Source organism: Eriocheir sinensis, chromosome 12 (genome assembly GCF_024679095.1).
Source record: "Eriocheir sinensis breed Jianghai 21 chromosome 12, ASM2467909v1, whole genome shotgun sequence".
NCBI lineage: Eukaryota > Metazoa > Arthropoda > Malacostraca > Decapoda > Varunidae > Eriocheir > Eriocheir sinensis.
Genome location: NC_066520.1, coordinates 5,833,746 through 5,854,913, shown reverse-complemented (window position 1 = coordinate 5,854,913; position 21,168 = coordinate 5,833,746). Strand labels below are relative to the sequence as shown.

General features: G+C 42.4%; 1 protein-coding gene across 1 annotated transcript; it reads left to right on the top strand.

The window, feature by feature from the left end:
• Window positions 1-6,697: 6,697 nt before the first annotated feature.
• Window positions 6,698-12,269, top strand: LOC126997246 (probable serine/threonine-protein kinase kinX). The gene is made up of 2 exons (XM_050858243.1): window positions 6,698-6,719; window positions 10,141-12,269. Exons 1-2 carry the CDS (start codon window positions 6,698-6,700, stop codon window positions 12,267-12,269), a joined length of 2,151 nt encoding a protein of 716 aa, XP_050714200.1.
• Window positions 12,270-21,168: the final 8,899 nt, after the last annotated feature.

The following is a 21,168-nucleotide window of genomic DNA, read 5'->3' as shown; positions in this document are numbered from 1 at the left end:
ACACACACACACACACTCACACACACACACACACACACACACACACACACACACACACACACACACACAAGCTTTATCACTGAAGAAAAATGGAAAGTGAAGTTTTATTTTGATATAGAAAGAACACAATGCACGAGAGAGAGAGAGAGAGAGAGAGAGAGAGAGAGAGAGAGAGAGAGAGAGAGAGAGAGAGAGAGAGAGAGAGAGAGAGAGAGAGAGAGAGAGAGAGAGAGAGAGAGAATGGATATCACGACGAATTACAGAAATGAAAATAAAGGCAAAATGAAATAAGGCAAATGTGTATTAAGAGAGAGAGAGAGAGAGAGAGAGAGAGAGAGAGAGAGAGAGAGAGAGAGAGAGAGAGAGATACGAGCACAAGCCTGCGTTTGTTGTGGCAAGTGAGGACACGTGCAGCCAAGGCTAACACGCGTCGCCCCCGCCCCCCCGCGTTCCTCCCTCCCTCTCCCTTCCCGGCAGACATGAATCGCTCGACTTCCACTCACGCGAAACAGAGAGAGAGAGCGGGGGGGGGCGTATTTTAAAACGTATCGGCGCCTCACGGGGATGGAAGAGATCAGGGCCAAAGGTTAGGTTAGGTTAGGTTAGGTTAGGTTAGGTTAGGTTAGGTTAGGTTAGGCCGTGGAAGAGATGAAAGGAGGAGTACAGGTAGTTAAGATGAGTATACGGGGCAAAGCCAGTGGCAAATAGAAGAGGAGGAGAAAAGTAGGCTAAGGAAACAGAGATAAGGATAAGTTAGGTAAAAGAAAGACAAAAACAAGAGTAGAGTAATTTAGTGGGTACGGGAGGAAGTGAAGCGTCGGGGTCTGCGTTAGAGGAAAGAGGTAAAGGAAACAGAGATAGACAGAGTAAGTAAGGGAACAGAAACCCAAATAAACAATAACAGAGAGGAGCAGAAGTAGTTTAGTGGGTACGGGGTGAGCTGAAGCGTCGGGGGCTGCGTTAGAGGAAAGAGGTAAAGGAAACATAGATAGACAGGGTAAGTAAGGGAACAGAAACCCAAATAAAAAAAAAACAGAGAGGAGCAGAGGTAGTGTAATGGGTACGGGGTGAAGTGAAGCGTCGGGGGCTGCGTTAGAGGAAAGAGGTAAAGGAAACAGAGATAAACAGGGTAGGTAAGGGAACAAAAACCCAAATTAACAATAGCAGAGAGGAGCAGAGGTAGTTTAGTGGGTACGGGGTGAAGTGAAGCGTCGGGGGCTGCGTTAGAGGAGAGAGGTAAAGGAAACATTGATAGATAGAACATAGGAAACGGAGCCAGAAACCCAAATAAACAATAGCAAAGAGGAGCAGAGGTAGTTTAGTGGGTACGGGGTGAAATGAAGCGTCGGGGGCTGCGTTAGAGGAGAGAGGCAAAGGAAACATTGATAGATAGAACATAGGAAACGGAGCCAGAAACCCAAATAAACAATAGCAAAGAGGAGCAGAGGTAGTTTAGTGGGTACGGGGTGAAATGAAGCGTCGGGGGCTGCGGTAGAGGAGGTGGGGCTGTGTAGTATTGAGCGGTCATTGGTCACGCCGACATCGATTCACAACGGCGGGTCTCCACAGGCAATCCTTCCCCTCCCTCGCCACCACCACCACCACCACCCACACGCGTTCACCCACCAGTCTTTGCTCATCGCCACGCGCTTCCACTTTAATTCCTAACTGTTATCATTATCTCTGAATTGCCGAGGAAGCGTGCCATGTGATATACCCGAGCGAGGGAGTTTGGAGTGACGCATGCGCTCTCGTAGGGTTGCGGCGGGGTTCGAACGCGGTTATGGCAACACTGACATCAATCACATTTGCCCTAATAGCCGTGGACTCCCATTCTTCCTGCCGCCGCTTCCACCCTGGCTGACCCCACTGACTCCTGCTGCTGCTACTACTGCTGCTACTGCTACTGGTGATGATGATGATGATGATGATGATGATGATTCTACCTTTCTTTAAGTTGTAGTGATGCCGTATGAGCTGTTATTTTGTGATCGTAGTATCGTAATTATTGGTAGTAGTAGTAGAAGTAGTAGTAGTAGTTGTGGTAGTTAGTATTTCATAAGAGAGAGAGAGAGAGAGAGAGAGAGAGAGAGAGAGAGAGAGAGAGAGAGAGAGAGAGAGAGAGAGAGAGAGAGAGAGAGAGACACACACACACACACACACACACACACACACACACACACACACACACTTCCTCCTCCTTTTTACTCAGTGTACGGAACACGCGCCCCACAATCGCTAATGTTCTATTCAGCTTCCATAAAAGCCTCATCATGTAGCGTAGCGAATCACCCGCGCCCACTGAGTTACGGCTGTCCCGCTGAACGATACATTGCGAGGCTGTGAACCCATATCCTCTCAGACACGTCGGGGCCTACACACCCACAAATTTACTAGGCTTTGGTTGAAAATGTGGGTACTTTCATGAGTGGCTGTATATGGCTAGTGATAGTATGACGAGTTTTTTTTTTTTTTTTACAGTAAAGGAAGGAGTTCAAGGGGCAAAAAAGAGGGAAATAATAGTGAAAAAAAGCCCGCTACTCACTACAAATCAAATGTGGGTACTTTCATGAGTGGTTGTATGTGGCTAGTGATAGTTTGACGAGGTTTCTTTTTTTTTTTTTGTTGTTGTTGTTTACAGTAAAGGAAGCAGTTCAAGGGGCAAAAAAAAAGGGAAATAATAGTGAAAAAAAGCCCGCTACTCACTACAAATCAAATGTGGGTACTTTCATGAGTGGTTGTATGTGGCTAGTGATAGTCTGACGAGGTTTCTCTTTTCTTTTTCTTTTTTTACAGTAAAGGAAGGAGTTCAAGGGGCAAAAAAAAGGGAAATAATAGTGAAAAAAAGCCCGCTACTCACTACAAATCAAATGTGGGTACTTTCATGAGTGATTGTATATGACTAGTGATAGTCTGACGAGGTTTCTTTTTTCTTTTTCTTTTTTTACAGTAAAGGAAGGAGTTCAAGGGGCAAAAAAAAGGGAAATAATAGTGAAAAAAAGCCCGCTACTCACTACAAATCAAATGTGGGTACTTTCATGAGTGGTTGTATGTGGCTAGTGATAGTTTGACGAGGTTTCTTTTTTTGTTGTTGTTGTTTACAGTAAAGGAAGCAGTTCAAGGGGCAAAAAAAAAAGGAACCAATAGTGAAAAAAAGCCCGCTACTCACTACAAATCAAATGTGGGTACTTTCATGAGTGGTTGTTTATGGCTAGTGATAGTTTGACGAGGTTTCTTTTTTCTTTTTCTTTTTTTACAGTAAAGGAAGGAGTTCAAGGGGCAAAAAAAAGGGAAATAATTGTGAAAAAAAGCCCGCTACTCACTACAAATCAAATGTGGGTACTTTCATGAGTGGTTGTATATGGCTAGTGATAGTTTGACGAGGTTTCTTTTTTTTTTTTACAGTTAAGGAAGCAGTTCAACGGGCAAAAAAAAAGGAAACAATAGTGAAAAAAAGCCCATGAACGTGAAAAAAATATGAGAAACCGAATTATCGCCTCTGACTTTCGGAAATATTGCTACGAGAACCGAAAGCGTCTCTGGATCGTATTACTAAACATATCGTCGCCCAAGTTCACATATTTGACAAGGCTTTCGTAGGAGTTTGGGGCATTTCCAGGAGTAGTTTTATGACCCTGGTGGTAGTATGACTCTTCTTCTGTACCATGAACCTAAAGAAGCACTCATTATAACCCGATTGATCCCCTCTTTGACCTTGAGAAATAGCTGATGTGACAAGCCTATATCCGTATTACTAAACATTTCGTCTCCCAAACTCACATATTTGACAAGGCTTTCGTAGGAGTTTGGGGCATTTCCAGGAGTAGTTTTATGACCCTGGTGGTAGTCTGACTCTTCTTCTGTACCATGAACCTAAAGAAACACTCATTATAACCCGATTGATCCCCTCTTTGACCTTTAGAAATAGCAGATGTGACAAGCCTATATCCGTATTACTAAACATTTCGTCTCCAAGTTCACATATTTGACAAGGCTTTCGTAGGAGTTTGGGGCATTTCCAGGAGTAGTTATATAGAGTACGGGCCTGTCTCCTCTCCTCGCCCTTCCTTTCCTCTCTCCATTCCTTCCTTTATCTGATTATCTTCCTCCCTTTTATCAGCCTGGTTCAGTGCGCTTCGAGAGTTTAAGCGAGCGAAATATAATGAGATTTTTTTTTTTTACTTAATGCCACGGATGTGTTTATATGTATGTTTCTGCTCTCCCTCGTTTTCTTTGTCGTATGTTATGTATTGATTATTTTTTGTCTTGCTGTGTTTCCTGTGTGTGTGTGTGTGTGTGTGTGTGTGTGTGTGTGTAAGGAGGTCTCCGTATAATGATTCGGCCTTGATATATGTGTGTGATTTTGTCTACATGTGTTATACTTCATGACCTACATTCCCAAAGCCTATTATAGAAAATGAATCATAAATAAAAAACACAAAATGAAATAAATAAATACTCTGTACTGCCTGGGGGTTGGGATGGCATGCTCCTCCCTTCTCCTTTGTTGTTTACTTGCAACAATAAACTATCAATCAATCAGTCAATCAATATATACAGCGATGAAAGTTTACCGCCTGATCTTTTAAACATCGTATTTGTCTTTACTAACAATAATGCGGCTGAATTGTGTTTTCGAACCGTTTTTCAAGGCGAGGTTAGTTTGTTTTTGTTGATTTTTTATATCCTTTTTTACGACTGAGTTTGTAATGTGTCGACTTAAGTGTCGACTTAACTGTGAAAATCCAATACTTCTATAACTAAATGGAGGTAGAAAGCCAAACTGTCCCCATAACTGTTAACAAACACTAATACGACGTTCACAAAATCTGGTGTACATCCAAAGCACATAATAATTATACAGCCTGGCTAAACGTTTTCCTCTTTGAATTCGGATTGCGGTGCTGTCAGTGAACTGAGGCAAGTTTCTCATCTCAGGAAACTTTTCGTGTTCTGCTTTTGTTAAGCCTAGTTCTATTGCGTAACATTCCTTGGGAGAAGAAAGGGAGTAGGTTATCATTTAAGGAAACTAAGTAAGAAGGTGCAGCGGTTGGCACACCTACCTAGCTGCGAATCAGCGGGTACGGGTTCGATCCTGGTTTGGGCAGTCGGCGCCCAGCTCACGTAGGGGAGACCGGGCCTAGTTGTTACAATTTTTTGTTTTTTGGGCTCAGCACACACAAGAAGTTACTGAAATGAAGTTTCCTTGCTAGTCTAATTAGGAAAAGGTCTCCATTTATTGAAATCACTGGCGAAAGAACAAAACAATGCTACGTTAAGTAGTACAGCTTTAATTAATGAGGTGGTCTCAGCTGTAACAATTTACCCCGGGCAAGGGGTAAGTTGTGACACCCTTTGGGGTAATTTGTTACAGCTGATTTTCTCTGACAATTATATTAAACGAAACCTTTATATGGATATGCCTGATGGCACTTACAACTCAAAAGTATGTTTAAACAAATTCTCGAAACTCTGCAGCACAGCAAGTGGTCTATTGGCATGATTTAATATTCCTAGTCCTTGACAGCTGATTTTCTTGGTTAATCATCTAGTCGGAATCATTATCCTCCATCTGTATCTGGTTGCACAGATCACACAGATAGTCCCGGCGTCCGTTGGTGCAGTGTGTGCCCAGTCCTTACAGATCACACACTCTACCAATTCTTCACCTGGAAGTTGTTATATGCCTGGGGTAAGTTGATACAGTGTAACAATTAGCCTCATCCATACATTTTCGTGTATAACCACGCGCCCAGTACTGACAATGTGTGGTATCCACGGCATGACTTCACGTATCGAAGAACACTTCCAATACATCCTAATGAACTACAAACAACTTCAGTGATACCATGCGTGTTTGATCAATTAAGGATTTACTATTGCTACAAAAAAATACTTTTCGAGTTAAAAATCGTTTGTAAGCCATAGCTTTGAAGGCGAAGATCCGTCAGTGCAACACTCAGTGGCAGTTCTAATGGCATGGAGTAGGTTTTTAAACGGCAGAGTCCCGCGCGCCATCTACATCAGGAAGTTTGAAATAACGGCCTTGTAACAACTTACCCGTGTAACAACTAGACCCGGTCTCCCCTATTAATCCTCCTTTTCGGGCTGGTCTATGAATGGGTACCTGGAAAAACCTGGGGAAGGTAAACTAGGGTAACCCGGATGCCACACTTGCCCTGTGTCCCGGGGTAATGGGTTCTTACCCACCACAGGTTCGATAGCCAATGAGACGGAGAGGACGGAAGCCAAGCCAAACTTAGCTTACGCTCAAGTTGACTTTTACCTGCAGGTAACCATCGACGGAGGCTGCTGTGTACGTTTTCTCCATAGGTAAAGTTACATATTTGCGTTATTATTTTGGGCTGAGTTTTTCAGTTAGTGTCAAGAGCAGCCCGACACCACGAAAAAGGTTCCTGCCCTTTGTTTTACAGCACAGAAAAGGTAATTTCAATAATAATTAAAATTTCTGTGTGTAATTAACCTCCTTGTATCTTCGTGGAATGGGTGTGTTGGGGGGGAGGGGAGGTAGGGTTGTGTTTATTTCCCAGGGACATTTACCTATTATGGCAAAGAAAGACAAAATTCATTGAATACGTAGACACACCTGTGTGGCTATACTTCCGCCGCACCGCTTCGCACTACCTGTTTGTAGTGTGTACTTCAAACACACTAACTTTGTGAGCCACGTAGCCACATGTGCCACACCTTGCAGAACCGTACGTAGTATTGCTGAGCGTGTTGTAATAATTAATTCCCCATAACTGTGAGTGATTTCCAAGTAAGTCAGCATTTTCAAGATTTTTGGAGGTTAGCAGCAGAGATCTGTGAAATGTTTATCATTTTCCAAGTCAATGAACAGAGATGAGAGGCGTCGTTAAAACGTTTTTATTTCCCCGTGACCTGCCGCCCGTCAGCTTGGCGCCCTCTCGCTAGCCTTGAACGCCTTTATGGAAAATTTGGCTTGCACATAATATTTGCAATGTAACCCGAGAAGAGAGAGAGAGAGAGAGAGAGAGAGAGAGAGAGAGAGAGAGAGAGAGAGAGAGAGAGAGAGAGAGAGTTGCGTTGCGCTCATAAACTAACTCGCAGGTTGCTTAAATTATGTCTCCTCATTATTGACCATTAGTATAAGAATGACCAACTCACAAAGAAGCCATCCCGCCTCTCTGATTCCAGCCACAGATGACCGGTGAATAACGGAAAAAATAAACCAGTCCTGTCTGTGGTTGCTGAGCTTGTGTGAACGGGGCTTATTTCCAAAGGTAATTTGAATATTTTATATAAGCAGGACTGGAGCCTACCATACAAACTGGTCAGTGTTTGTTATTATTATTATTATCAATATTAAAAAACACAGGAAATGCACCTAACTTTTTGTGGCCCCTCATTTATTTTTTAAACGTTAAGCAACATGTGAGGCAGGAAACTGCTCTTTGAACTAACCAATGCCTTTGGGACACCCAGCTACGTTTAGGCCAATATGTCGCAGGGCCGGAAGTGTTGTCCATGGCGGCAGGGTAGTGGCACATCTTCACGCAAACTCCTTTGACGACAGACGCCGCTGTCACTCGGGGTAAACTGAGTAAATTTTGAGTCAGGCGTCGCCGGTGCTCCGTTTTCTGTGGCTCGTGACCAGCGATCCGTTTTTCATTGGTTTTTCAGTTGGTGGTGGTCGTGGAAGCAGACTACACAGCCTCAACTGCAACAGAGGAGGGAAGGAGGAAGCAATCAGCAGTTTTCAGGTGTGTGTGTGTGTGTGTGTGTGTTTCTAATACAGGCCCGTAATTTTGGCAGATTTTTTTTTTGTGGGGGGGCTAGAGGGCATCATGGGTTCATGAGTTGAGGGGGAAGGGTAGCGAGCGAAGCGAGCATGCGCAGGTTGGGGAAATTTTTGAAAAAATAGGCACTTTTAGGGGTATTATGTGGCCGGTATAGAAAACAGTGTTGGGACCTATCGCCCCCTAGGCCCCCCAGAAATTACGGCCCTGTAATATATTTTATTCCATTACTGTAACTTTGTTGTTATTGTTTATGGACTGCTCCCTCCTTGGAGGGGAATGCACGGGCCTTTGCCAATTTATGGCTGCCCGTTGGAGGGTGCCGACAGACCGATTCTATCGGCTGACGTCAGCCGAGCCGACCAAATGAGCCTGTCGACGAGGACTGGCGTGTCTCTGAACTATAATTCAGTTTGCTGTTTCTTTAAAGATTTCTCCTCGTGCCTCACTTCCTCCTCGTTCCTTATAGGTAATCACAGGCTCGGCAATAAGTAATGCTAGAAGATACTTTTATTAGGACCAATAATAATAGTGCTATCGGGGCTGTAAAACAAATGGTCTTATAAAATCGGAATTTACCGGTAATAACACAATTCTTAAATCACAAAACAAAACATAGTGATTTTCTTCAGTCTCCTGCTGAACTATATAAATTATAATGTGCTCCGTTATATCCATTTTGAATTAGTATACAAAACAGTCGTGAGACAAAGTGATAAGACAATGCTTTAAGACTTTCGACTCATATAAATCATCGATATTACGAGTGCCTACCTCTTTGACGGCATGAGATATTTCCGAAGTTAAATAAAATAATCTGATACTGCCGTGAATCGTATTATGTGTTGCCCTCGTTCTGAAGGGGTAGGCTAACTACATTGTCAGTCATGGACAAAAAGGGTACAGCAGAACCAAGAAAGAAAGAAGAGACTAGCGTTGAAAGTAAGAGAACAAATACGATAAAATAGGAAAATGTGAAACGAGAGGAAAGAGACAAAAGAGGAGGGTAAGAACAGCGGAAAAAAAATAAAAATAAATAAAGGAAAAGACGCAGAAGAGAGAGAAGATGAGAGGAGAAATAAAAGGCTTAGAAGGAATGAAAGAAGAATAAGGAAAAAAACAAAGAGGGGAGAAAAGGGCGAAAGCAGAGAAATAAACGGAGATATCAAGGAGAAAGAAGAGCAAGAAGAGAAGAAAGAGGAACATAAGGAAGAGGAGAAAAGGAGAAGGAGATGCACAAAGAGGAGAAAGAGGATCGTAAGAGGGTCGACGCATAAGGAGGAGGAGGAAGAAGAGAAGAAAAAAAAAACGAAAAGAAGGAAGAGGAAAAGGAAGAAGAGGAGGAAGAAGTGAGATAGAGGAGAAACAGGAAAAAGGCGGTGGAAGATGAATATGAGAAAGAGGGGAAGAGGAAGAAGAGGAGGAGGGAGAGGAAGAGGAAGAAGAGAAACAGAAGGAGGAAGAAGAGCAGGAGGAAAAAGAGAAAGAGAAGGAGGAGGAAGAGGAGAAAAAAAACGAACTTAGGGAGAAGAAAAAGGAAGAGGAGGAAGAAAATGAACAGAAGGAGACGGGAGATGAGGAAGAGAACAAGAACAGGAGGAAGAGGGGAACAAGGAACAAACATGAGAAGAAAAAGGAACAATAAAAGAAGGAGGAAGAGGAACATAAGGAAGAGGAAGAGGGGAAGAAAAAGAACAGCAAGAGGAGGAGGAAGAGAAAGACGATGAAGAGGAAGAGGAAGAGAAGGAGGCAACAGATGAGGACGAGGAGGAGAAACAGAAACAAGAGGAGAAGGAAACGATGCATAAGGAAAAGGAAGAGGAGAAGAAAAGTTAAGCGAATCTATAAGAGGATGAGGAAGAGCAACAAGAGGAAGAGAAAGAGGAGGAAGCAGAGGAGGGAGAGGGGCGCAGGGAGGAGGAAGAATGGAAGGGTAGCACCAGGCAGTCAAATATCAGGCAGGTGCTCGCTGGGTCTCATCGGCCTACAAGATGCATGACACAAACGCACCGATTGTTTACCTCCGAGCCTTGACATTCGCCTCCCGCAGCCTCCACCTCCACCACGCGGCGCCCTCGGGGGTGGTCCAGGAAGAGGAGAAAAGGGTGGTAGGGGTTCAGAGGCTTATCGTAACCTTTCAGAGAGTCATAGGATCAGCGTCTATTTGTAGCTTTTTTTTTCTTCCTTTTTTTATTAATCTGTAAATGTTAGGATTTTTTTTTTTTTGGGGGGGGGGAGGGAGTTAAGGGAGACCAACCTAGAAAGTCGACAAAGTTTCGGTGATATGAACCTACGTGAAAAAAAAAGTAATTAATTATCGAAGTGTCTGAACCTATCAAAGTGTCTGAACCCATCGAAGTGTCTGAACCTACTGAAGTGTCTGAACCTAGTGAAGTGTCTGAACCTATTGAAGTGTCTGAACCTATTGAAGTGTCTGAACCTATTGAAGTGTCTGAACCCATCGAAGTGTCTGAACCTACTGAAGTGTCTGAACCCATTGAAGTGTCTGAACCTATCAAAGTGTCTGAACCCATCGAAGTGTCTGAACCTAGTGAAGTGTCTGAGCCTATCAAAGTGTCTGAACCTATCGAAGTGTCTGAACCTAATGAAGTGTCTGAACCTAGTGAAGTGTCTGAACCTATTGAAGTGTCTGAACCTATTGAAGTGTCTGAACCTATTGAAGTGTCTGAACCTATTGAAGTGTCTGAACCTTTAAAAGTGTCTGAACCTAATGAAGTGTCTGAACCTATCGAAGTGTCTGAACCTATCGAAGTGTCTGAACCCATCGAAGTGTCTGAACCTACTGAAGTGTCTGAACCTATTGAAGTGTCTGAACCTATCAAAGTGTCTGAACCTACTGAAGTGTCTGAACCTATTGAAGTGTCTGAACCTATCAAAGTGTCTGAACCCATCGAAGTGTCTGAACCTATCAAAGTGTCTGAACCCATCGAAGTGTCTGAACCTATCAAAGTGTCTGAACCCATCGAAGTGTCTGAACCTATCAAAGTGTCTGAACCTATTGAAGTGTCTGAACCTATCAAAGTGTCTGAACCCATCGAAGTGTCTGAACCTATCAAAGTGTCTGAACCCATCGAAGTGTCTGAACCTATCAAAGTGTCTGAACCTATTGAAGTGTCTGAACCTATCAAAGTGTCTGAACCTATTGAAGTGTCTGAACCTATCAAAGTGTCTGAACCCATCGAAGTGTCTGAACCTATCAAAGTGTCTGAACCTATTGAAGTGTCTGAACCTATCAAAGTGTCTGAACCCATCGAAGTGTCTGAACCTATCAAAGTGTCTGAACCCATCGAAGTGTCTGAACCTATCAAAGTGTCTGAACCTATTGAAGTGTCTGAACCTATCAAAGTGTCTGAACCCATCGAAGTGTCTGAACCTATCAAAGTGTCTGAACCCATCGAAGTGTCTGAACCTATCAAAGTGTCTGAACCTATTGAAGTGTCTGAACCTATCAAAGTGTCTGAACCTATCAAAGTGTCTGAACCCATCGAAGTGTCTGAACCTATCAAAGTGTCTGAACCTATTGAAGTGTCTGAGCCTATCAAAGTGTCTGAACCTATTGAAGTGTCTGAACCTATCGAAGTGTCTGAACCCATCGAAGTGTCTGAACCCATCGAAGTGTCTGAACCTATTGAAGTGTCTGAACCTATCAAAGTGTCTGAACCCATCGAAGTGTCTGAACCTATTGAAGTGTCTGAACCTATTGAAGTGTCTGAACCTATCGAAGTGTCTGAACCCATCGAAGTGTCTGAACCTATTGAAGTGTCTGAACCTATTGAAGTGTCTGAACCTATTGAAGTGTCTGAACCTATCAAAGTGTCTGAACCCATCGAAGTGTCTGAACCTATTGAAGTGTCTGAACCTATCGAAGTGTCTGAACCCATCGAAGTGTCTGAACCTATTGAAGTGTCTGAACCTATCAAAGTGTCTGAACCCATCGAAGTGTCTGAACCTATTGAAGTGTCTGAACCTATTGAAGTGTCTGAACCTATCGAAGTGTCTGAACCCATCGAAGTGTCTGAACCTATTGAAGTGTCTGAACCTATCAAAGTGTCTGAACCCATCGAAGTGTCTGAACCTACTGAAGTGTCTGAACCTATTGAAGTGTCTGAACCTATTGAAGTGTCTGAACCTATTGAAGTGTCTGAACCTATTGAAGTGTCTGCACCTATTGAAGTGTCTGAACCCATCGAAGTGTCTGAACCTATTGAAGTGTCTGAACCTATTGAAGTGTCTGCACCTATCAAAGTGTCTGAACCCATCGAAGTGTCTGAACCTACTGAAGTGTCTGAACCTATTGAAGTGTCTGAACCTATCAAAGTGTCTGAACCTCCTCCACCGAACACTGCCTGCATTCTTTTAGGGCAAAACACAATAAGCTGGAGCTATTGTACCAGACTAAAGGTGTTTGGAACAGCGAGAGCGGTCATGTGGCGGGTGCAATTACAAGAGAAGATGGCGCCACTATAAACACTTGCCTGCGCCATGATGGGCTGGGGCCGACTCCCATCCAGGCCCCTAAAGAGAGCCTACCGGCGCTATAGGCGTAAAACGTAAATAAATAAATAAATAAATAAAAACGATGCATTCAAGAAAAAAAGCTAGATGAATTAAAGAACCAAGAAAACATGCGTCGATAAGTTTACAAACACTGCCTTTCATAGTGTGCTTGACCTTCTGCGACTCTTCCTGCTTTTATAAGGTTTACATATGTGTCCATCAGTAGGTGTTTTGGTATAAGGGTCGATATAATTAGACACGTTCGCTTCTCACATCATCTATATCTTATGGTCAAAGAAGGGGTCACTCGGGTTCTAATAAGTGTTTCTTTAGGTTCATGGTACAGAAGAAGAGTCAAACTACCACCAGGATTATAAGACTACGCCTGGAAATGCCCATAACTTCTACGAAAGCCTTGTCAAATATTTGTTCTTGGGCGACGAAATGTCTTATAATTCGACCCTGGCCAGTGGGTTGTATTATTGATCATTTCGGCGCCCAAGCATGCACACATATTTGACAAGTCTTTCATAGGAGTGTTGGGCATTTCCAGGGGTAGTTTTATGAGCCTGGAGGAAGAGGAACATAAGGAGGAGGAAGATGAGAAAAAAAAACGAACATATGGAGAAAAAAAAGGAAGAGGAGGAAGAAGCACACATATTTGACAAGTCTTTCGTATAGGAGTGTTGGGCATTTCCAGGCGTAATTTTATGAGCCTGGAGGAAGAGGAACATAAGGAGGAGGAAGATGATAAAAAAAAAAAACGAACATATGGAGAAGAAAAAGGAAGAGGAGGAAGAAGCACACATATTTGACAAGTCTTTCATAGGAGTGTTGGGCATTTCCAGGGGTAGTTTTATGAGCCTGGAGGAAGAGGAACATAAGGAGGAGGAAGATGAGAAAAAAAAACCCGAACATATGGAGAAGAAAAAAGAAGAGGAGGAAGAAGCACACATATTTGACAAGTCTTTCGTATAGGAGTGTTGGGCATTTCCAGGGGTAGTTTTATGAGCCTGGAGGAAGAGGAACATAAGGAGGAGGAAGATGAGAAAAAAAACTCGAACATATGGAGAAGAAAAAAGAAGAGGAGGAAGAAGCACACATATTCGACAAGTCTTCCGTAGGAGTGTTGGGCATTTCCAGGGGTAGTTTTATGAGCCTGGAGGAAGAGGAACATAAGGAGGAGGAAGATGAGAAAAAAAACCGAACATATGGAGAAGAAAAAGGAAGAGGAGGAAGAAGCACACGTATTCGACAAGTCTTTCGTAGGAGTGTTGGGCATTTCCAGGGGTAGTTTTATGAGCCTGGAGGAAGAGGAACATAAGGAGGAGGAAGATGAGAAAAAAAACCGAACATATGGAGAAGAAAAAGGAAGAGGAGGAAGAAGCACACGTATTCGACAAGTCTTTCGTAGGAGTGTTGGCATTTCAGGGTAGTTTTATGAGCCTGGATGAAGAGGAACATAAGGAGGAGGAAGATGAGAAAGAAAACGAACATATGGAGAAGAAAAAGGAAGAGGAGGAAGAAGCACACGTATTCGACAAGTCTTTCGTAGGAGTGTTGGGCATTTCCAGGGGTAGTTTTATGAGCCTGGAGGAAGAGGAACATAAGGAGGAGGAAGATGAGAGAAAAAAACGAACATATGGAGAAGAAAAAGGAAGAGGAGGAAGAAGCACACGTATTCGACAAGTCTTTCGTAGGAGTGTTGGGCATTTCCAGGGGTAGTTTTATGAGCCTGGAGGAAGAGGAACATAAGGAGGAGGAAGATGAGAGAGAAAAAAAGAACATATGGAGAAGAAAAAGGAAGAGGAGGAAGAAGCACACGTATTTGACAAGTCTTTCATAGGAGTGTTGGGCATTTCCAGGCTTAATTTTATGAGCCTGGAGTTAGAGGAACATTTGGAGGAGGAAGATGAGAAAAAAAACGAACATATGGAGAAGAAAAAGGAAGAGGAGGAAGAAGCACACGTATTCGACAAGTCTTTCGTATAGGAGTGTTGGGCATTTCCAGGGGTAGTTTCATGAGCCTGGTGGTAGTTTGACCCTTCTTCTGTACCGTGAACCTAAAATGCCACTCATAGGACCCCGACTGATCTCCTTCTTGGCCTTTGGAAATAGTTGATGTGGGAGCCGAAAACTTCTAACAATACCGACCTATATCTCTTCGAAAGTGTTGATGATGCTCGAAAAACATCATATATCCCTGTACGTGCTGAGAGACAGTCGGGGTCGAGCGTAACCAATGCGTAACAATAATAAAATGCAGGAGGAAAAAGAGAAACAGAAGGAGGAGGAAGAGGAGAAAAAAAACGAACTTAGGGAGAAGAAAAAGGAAGAGGAGGAAGAAAATGAATCGAAGGAGGCAGGAGATGAGGAGGAAGAGAACAAGAACAGGAGGAAGAAGAACATAAAGAGGAGGAAGAGGAGAGCAAGGAACAATAAGAGAAAAAGAGAAAAAGGAATAAGAGAAAAAGGAAAAGGAGGAAGAAAATGGATTGAAGGAGACAGGAGATGAACAAGGAAGAGAACAAGAACAGGAGGAAGAGGAACATAGAAAGGAGGAAGAGGAGAGCAAAGAACAAAAATAAGGAGAAGATAAAAGGAAGAGGAGGAAGAAAATTAACCGAAGGAGGCAGGAGATGAGGAGGAAGAGAACAAGAACAGGAGGAAGAGGAACATAGAAAGGAGGAAGAGGAGAGCAAAGAACAAAAATAAGGAGAAGAAAAAAGGAAGAGGAGGAAGAAAATGAACAGAGGGAGGCAGGAGATGAGGAGGAAGAGAACAAGAACAGGAGGAAGAGGAACATAGAAAGGAGGAAGAGGAGAGCAAAGAACAAAAATAAGGAGAAGAAAAAAGAAAGAGGAGGAAGAAAATTAACCGAAGGAGGCAGGAGATGAGGAGGAAAAGAACAAGAACAGGAGGAAGAGGAACACAGGAGAAGAAAAAGGAAGAGCAAGTCAGTCAGTAATAGAATGCCAAGGTCTGTCTCCTTCATATTTATCCCTTTTTTCCTGTCCCTTCCTTCCCCTGTCAGCCATTATCTCCTCCCTTCTTCTCCCCTCCCGCTCCTCTCCCTCATAACCGCCTTCCCTGCTTACCCTTCTCCTCTCGCTCCTTTTCTTCCCTTCCTCTAGGCATCAACTGGTTATCCATCCCCTCCTCTCCATCTTCCCAGCTACTTTGTTCCTATCCCTTCCCTTTCCTCCTGCCTCCCACTCCATTCTCTCTCTTCAGCTCCATCGATTCCTTCCACTCTTCTCTCTCTGTTTCTTTTTCCTCTTCCCTCAGCTACACACACGTCTCTCTCCTCCCGCTCCTTCCCTCTTCCTATCCCTTCTCCTCTTCCTCTTCCTCTTGCATTATCTCTCCTTCGTCCTCAACTGTCCCGATCCTGTCCTCTATACGCCTCGATCTTCTTTTTTTTATCCTCTATTTATTACCCTTCCTCCTCCTCCTCCTCCTCCTCCTCCTCCTCTTTCGCTGGGGACTCCGCGGCCATGTTTCTTCGTTGACCCGTGACTCAGAGAGGAAAATTAAAGGTCACAGACAGAGGAAGGTCATCTCTCTCTCTCTCTCTCTCTCTCTCTCTCTCTCTCTCTCTCTCTCTCTCTCTCCTTCTCTTCCCCCTTTCCTTCACTATTCCTCTTCCCTTTCTTCCTTTCTCGCACTCAGTCATTATTTCGTCTGTTTATCATTTTATTTATCTATGTTTTTATCCAATCAAGCATTACATTCATTCATGCATTCTTTGATCTAGATATTTATTCATTCATTCATTTATCCGTTTATTCATTCAGTCAGTAAGTCAGTCAATACTTAATCAGTCGGTCAGTCAGTCAGTCAGTTCGTTCTTCATTAAATCACTTATTCATTCACTCACTCACTCCTTCATTGGTTTCCCGACTCCATTGATATTTTTCGTTTTTCTTCACTTTTTTTTGCTTTCTCTTAATTGACTTTCCCTTTTTTTTCAGTTTTTCTCCTTCCTTCAAATTGATCGCCGCTTCTGACAACACCTTTTTCTTCACCTACCCCTTCCCTTTTTTTTTTAAGTTTTCATCCTCCTTCAAATCCCTCGCCGCTTTTGACAACACCTTTTTCTTCACCTACCCCTTCCCTTTTTTTTAAGTTTTTCATCCTCCTTCAAATCCCTCGCCGCTCCTAACAACACCTTCTTTTTCTTCACCTAACCCTTCCCTTTTCTTTTTTTTAAGTTTTTCATCCTCCTTCAAATCCCTCGCCGCTTCTGACAACACCTTCTTTTTCTTCACCTACCCCTTCCCTTTTTTTTTTTTCAGTTTTTCTCCTTCCTTCAAATCCCTCGCCGCTTCTAACAACACCTTCTTTTTCTTCACCTACCCCTTCCCTTTTTTTTTTAAGTTTTTCATCCTCCTTCAAATCCCTCGCCGCTTCTAACAACACCTTCGACTTTTTCTTCTTCATCTACTCCTTCCCTTTTTTTAAGTTTTTCATCTTCCTTCAAATCCCTCGCCGCTTCTAACAACACCTTCGTTTTTCTTTCCTTTTGTCTAATCTATATATATCAGGTCACCCAGTTCCACCTCTTCCATATTTTTTCTTCCACTATTCCTGTAACTTTCCGCTCTATTCTTCTGCCATTCAAATTTTCAACCATTCATATCTTCCACTGTTCTTATCTTTTACTATTCTTTTCCTTTCCTTACTATTATTTTCCTTTCCCTTTACTCCTCCACCTCTTATCCTTGTCCTTCTTACAGTTTAATTCTATCTTTCCTTTATCCTTTCGTTTCTCATTCTTCGCTTCCCTCTTATCTCCATTTTTCCATTTCCTTCTATACTTCACCTTCTTTTTCCCCTCTTCCTTTTCTCTTCCTTTTCCTTGCCTTTATTATACTTTCTTTCCATCTTCTCCTTCCTTCTGTTTCTTATTCTCCATCTCCCTCTTATTTCCATCTTTTCAATCCCTCCTTTCCTTCACCTCCTCCTCCTTTCCCTCTTCCTTTTCCCTTCCTTTTCCTTGCCTTTATTATAGTTTCTTTCCATCTTTCTCCTTCCTTCTGTTTCTTATTCTCCATCTCCCTCTTATTTCCATCTTTTCAATCCCTCCTTTGCTTCACCTCCTCCTCCTTCCCCTCATCCTTTTCCCTTCCCTTCCTTGCCTTTATTATACTTTCTTTCCATCTTTCCTCTTTCCTTCCGTTTCTTATTCTTCTCCTTCCTCCTCCTCTTATTTCCACCTTCGTAGTCGAGTCTCCTTTGTTTCACCTCCTCCTTCCCCTCTTCCTTTTCCTTCCCCTCTTCCTGTTTCCGCCACAGACACGCAAATGAAGTTATGAAATATGTACAGAAGAGGCATTGCTCTGGCTATTGATTTCCCCCTTCTGAAACATTCACCTCAAGATTTGCATTATTGAGAAGCGGAGGCGCCATAATAGAATACGAAAACATCAATTACAGAAGAGATAAATAGATAGATGGATAGATAGATAGACAGATAGATAGAGGGAGAGCATACTACTAGTCAATGTACTGGTAATGAATGGTTGAACAGATAAGTACATAAATAAATAAAATGAAAAATAAATGAAGTAGTGAATGAATGCGATAAAGGAAATAAAGGAGAAGGAGAGAGAGAGAGAGAGAGAGAGAGAGAGAGAGAGAGAGAGAGAGAGAGAGAGAGAGAGAGAGAGAGAGAGAGAGAGAGAGAGAGAGAGAGAGAGAGAGAGAGAGAGAGAAACAATATAAGCCAAGTGGAAAAATGTAAAAAAAATTCAGTTGGGTCCAGCGGCTCTCTCCTCGTTCATCTCCGAGTTCTGCTTGGCAATATTCACCCAGCGGTGGTACTAATAAATAAGAATCTACGGCCCAGTCCACATGGCGTGCAGATCTTGTGGCAATTATGTGCCCGCCACGGCTGAGCTCAGCGGGTTATGCAACACCTGCGTGGTTTACAGGATCCACCACTCGTTCGGAGAGAACAACATCTCCGCTAACCTTCACCACCACCACCTAACACTCCTCGTGCACCTGAGCGGCACTGTATGCGCTCTTCCTCGCGGGGGAGGACGCACTCCTCAGCCACACGTATACAGGGCTTCCTACGCAATGGTCTTCTTTCTCTCCGTCTCCACCTTCCTGTTTCGCGCCTCTGATTCCGTTCCCTCAAGAGGATGGTCGAGAGGCGGGACAAAAATGAGTGGTCCCTTCCCCCCGGGCCTCCAGCGCTCAACATTATGATAGATACGGTGACGCGTGAGGGCAGGATGGTCTTCACTCATTGGGCAATATGCATCACAAGTATTATGGATCATTATGTAATCAGGAAGATTTCAACGGTGTCTGAAAATAATGGAGAGGAAGCTTGGTGGTTAACTAATGGTTTATTGAGTGGTATGCATGGCAAGTATGAGAAATCCCAACTGTGAGTATCGGGTCTTCATGTGTGTCTGAAAATAATAGTCATGCTGATTAAAGAGACGCGTTTGAATATAGTTCCATCCTGATTGTACGTTTTATCTTATTCTCCTTATCTTGTTTATGTCGTTTGGGTGTGTATGTGTGTGGCTGATTGTTTGTTTGTATCATTTTGTCTGTGTGTTTGTGTATGTGTCTGTGCGTTTGTGTATATGTGTCTGTGTGTTTGTGTATGTTTGTCTGTGTGTTTGTGTATGTGTCTGTGTGTTTGTGTATATGTGTCTGTGTTTTTGTGTATGTGTGCCTGTGTGTTTGTGTATATATGTCTGTGTGTTTGTGTATATGTGTCTGTGTTTGTGTATATGTGTCTGTGTTTGTGTATATATGTCTGTGTGTTTGTGTATATGTGTCTGTGTTTGTGTATATGTGTCTGTGTGTTTGTGTATATGTGTCTGTGCGTTTGTGTGTATGTGTCTATGTGTTTGTGTATCTGTGTCTGTGCGTTTGTGTATATGTGTCTGTGCGTTTGTGTATATGTGTCTGTGCGTTTGTGTATATGTGTCTGTGTGTTTGTGTATATGTGTCTGTGCGTTTGTGTATATGTGTCTGTGTGTTTGTGTATATGTGTCTGTGCGTTTGTGTATATGTGTCTGTGTGTTTGTGTATATGTGTCTGTGTGTTTGTGTATATGTGTCTGTGTGTTTGTGTATATGTGTCTGTGTGTTTGTGTATATGTGTCTGTGTGTTTGTGTATATGTGTCTGTGCGTTTGTGTATATGTGTCTCTGTGTTTGTGTATATGTGTCTGTGTGTTTGTGTATATGTGTCTGTGAGTTTATGTATATGTGTCTGTGTGTTTGTGTATATGTGTCTGTGTGTTTGTGTATATGTGTCTGTGTGTTTATGTATATGTGTCTGTGTGTTTGTGTATAGGTGTCTGTGTGTTTATGTATATGTGTCTTTGTGTTTGTGTATATGTGTCTGTGTGTTTGTGTATATGTGTCTGTGTGTTTGTGTATATGTGTCTGTGTGTTTGTGTATATGTGTCTGTGTGTTTGTGTATATGTGTCTGTGTGTTTGTTTATATGTGTCTGTGTGTTTGTGTATATGTGTCTGTGTGTTTGTGTATGTGTGTCTGTGTGTTTGTGTGTATGTGTCTGTGTGTTTGTGTATATGTGTCTGTGTGTTTGTGTATATGTGTCTGTGTGTTTGTGTATTTGTGTCTGTGTGTTTGTGTATATGTGTCTGTGTGTTTGTGTATGTGTGTCTGTGTGTTTGTGTGTATGTGTCTGTGTGTTTGTGTATATGTGTCTGTGTGTTTGTGTATATGTGTCTGTGTGTTTGTGTATATGTGTCTGTGTGTTTGTGTATATGTGTCTGTGTGTTTGTGTATGTGTGTCTGTGTGTTTGTGTGTATATGTCTGTGTGTTTGTGTATATGTGTCTGTGTGTTTGTGTATATGTGTCTGTGTGTTTGTGTATATGTGTCTGTGTGTTTGTGTATGTGTGTCTGTGTGTTTGTGTGTATGTGTCTGTGTGTTTGTGTATATGTGTCTGTGTGTTTGTGTATATGTGTCTGTGTGTTTGTGTATATGTGTCTGTGTGTTTGTGTATATGTGTCTGTGTGTTTGTGTATATGTGTCTGTGTGTTTGTGTATATGTGTCTGTGTGTTTGTGTATATGTGTCTGTGTGTTTGTGTATATGTGTCTGTGTGTTTGTGTATATGTGTCTGTGTGTTTGTGTATATGTGTCTGTGTTTGTGTATATGTGTCTGTGTGTTTGTGTATATGTGTCTGTGTGTTTGTGTATATGTGTCTGTGTGTTTGTGTATATGTGTCTGTGTGTTTGTGTATATGTGTCTGTGTGTTTGTGTATATGAGTCTGTGCGTTTGTGTATGTGTGTCTGTGCGTTTGTGTATATGTGTCTGTGTGTTTGTGTATATGTGTCTGTGTGTTTGTGTATATGTGTCTGTGTGTTTGTGTATATGTGTCTGTGTGTTTGTGTATATGTGTCTGTGTGTTTGTGTATATGAGTCTGTGCGTTTGTGTATGTGTGTCTGTGTGTTTGTGTATATGTATCTGTGTGTTTGTGTATATGTGTCTGTGTGTTTGTGTATATGTGTCTGTGTGTTTGTGTATAATATGTGTCTGTGTGTTTGTGTATATGTGTCTGTGTGTTTGTGTATATGTGTCTGTGTGTTTGTGTATATGTGTCTGTGTGTTTGTGTATATGTGTCTGTGCGTTTGTGTATATGTGTCTGTGTGTTTGTCTATGTGTGTCTGTGCGTTTGCTCTTGTGTGAGTGTGTGATAGGTGGGTGTTATTAAGTGCAGCAGTAAGGGCGTGCATTTTTATTTATTTTTTATTATTGTTTTTTTTATTTACTTCAGAGGAGACAGCACAAGGGCGTAAAAAAAGAAAAAGAAAACAATAATGAACAAAAAAAGCCCGCTACTTACTGCTCCTAAAAAGAG

What these genes read in the sequence shown, in the direction of transcription:
- LOC126997246 (XM_050858243.1), top strand. Translation starts at nt 6,698, where the DNA reads ATGTGCCACACCTTGCAGAACC. An exon ending in GTGCCACACCTTGCAGAACC is followed by an intron (nt 6,720 to 10,140) that starts GTACGTAGTATT and finishes AACCCATCGAAG; the next exon opens with TGTCTGAACCTACTGAAGTG.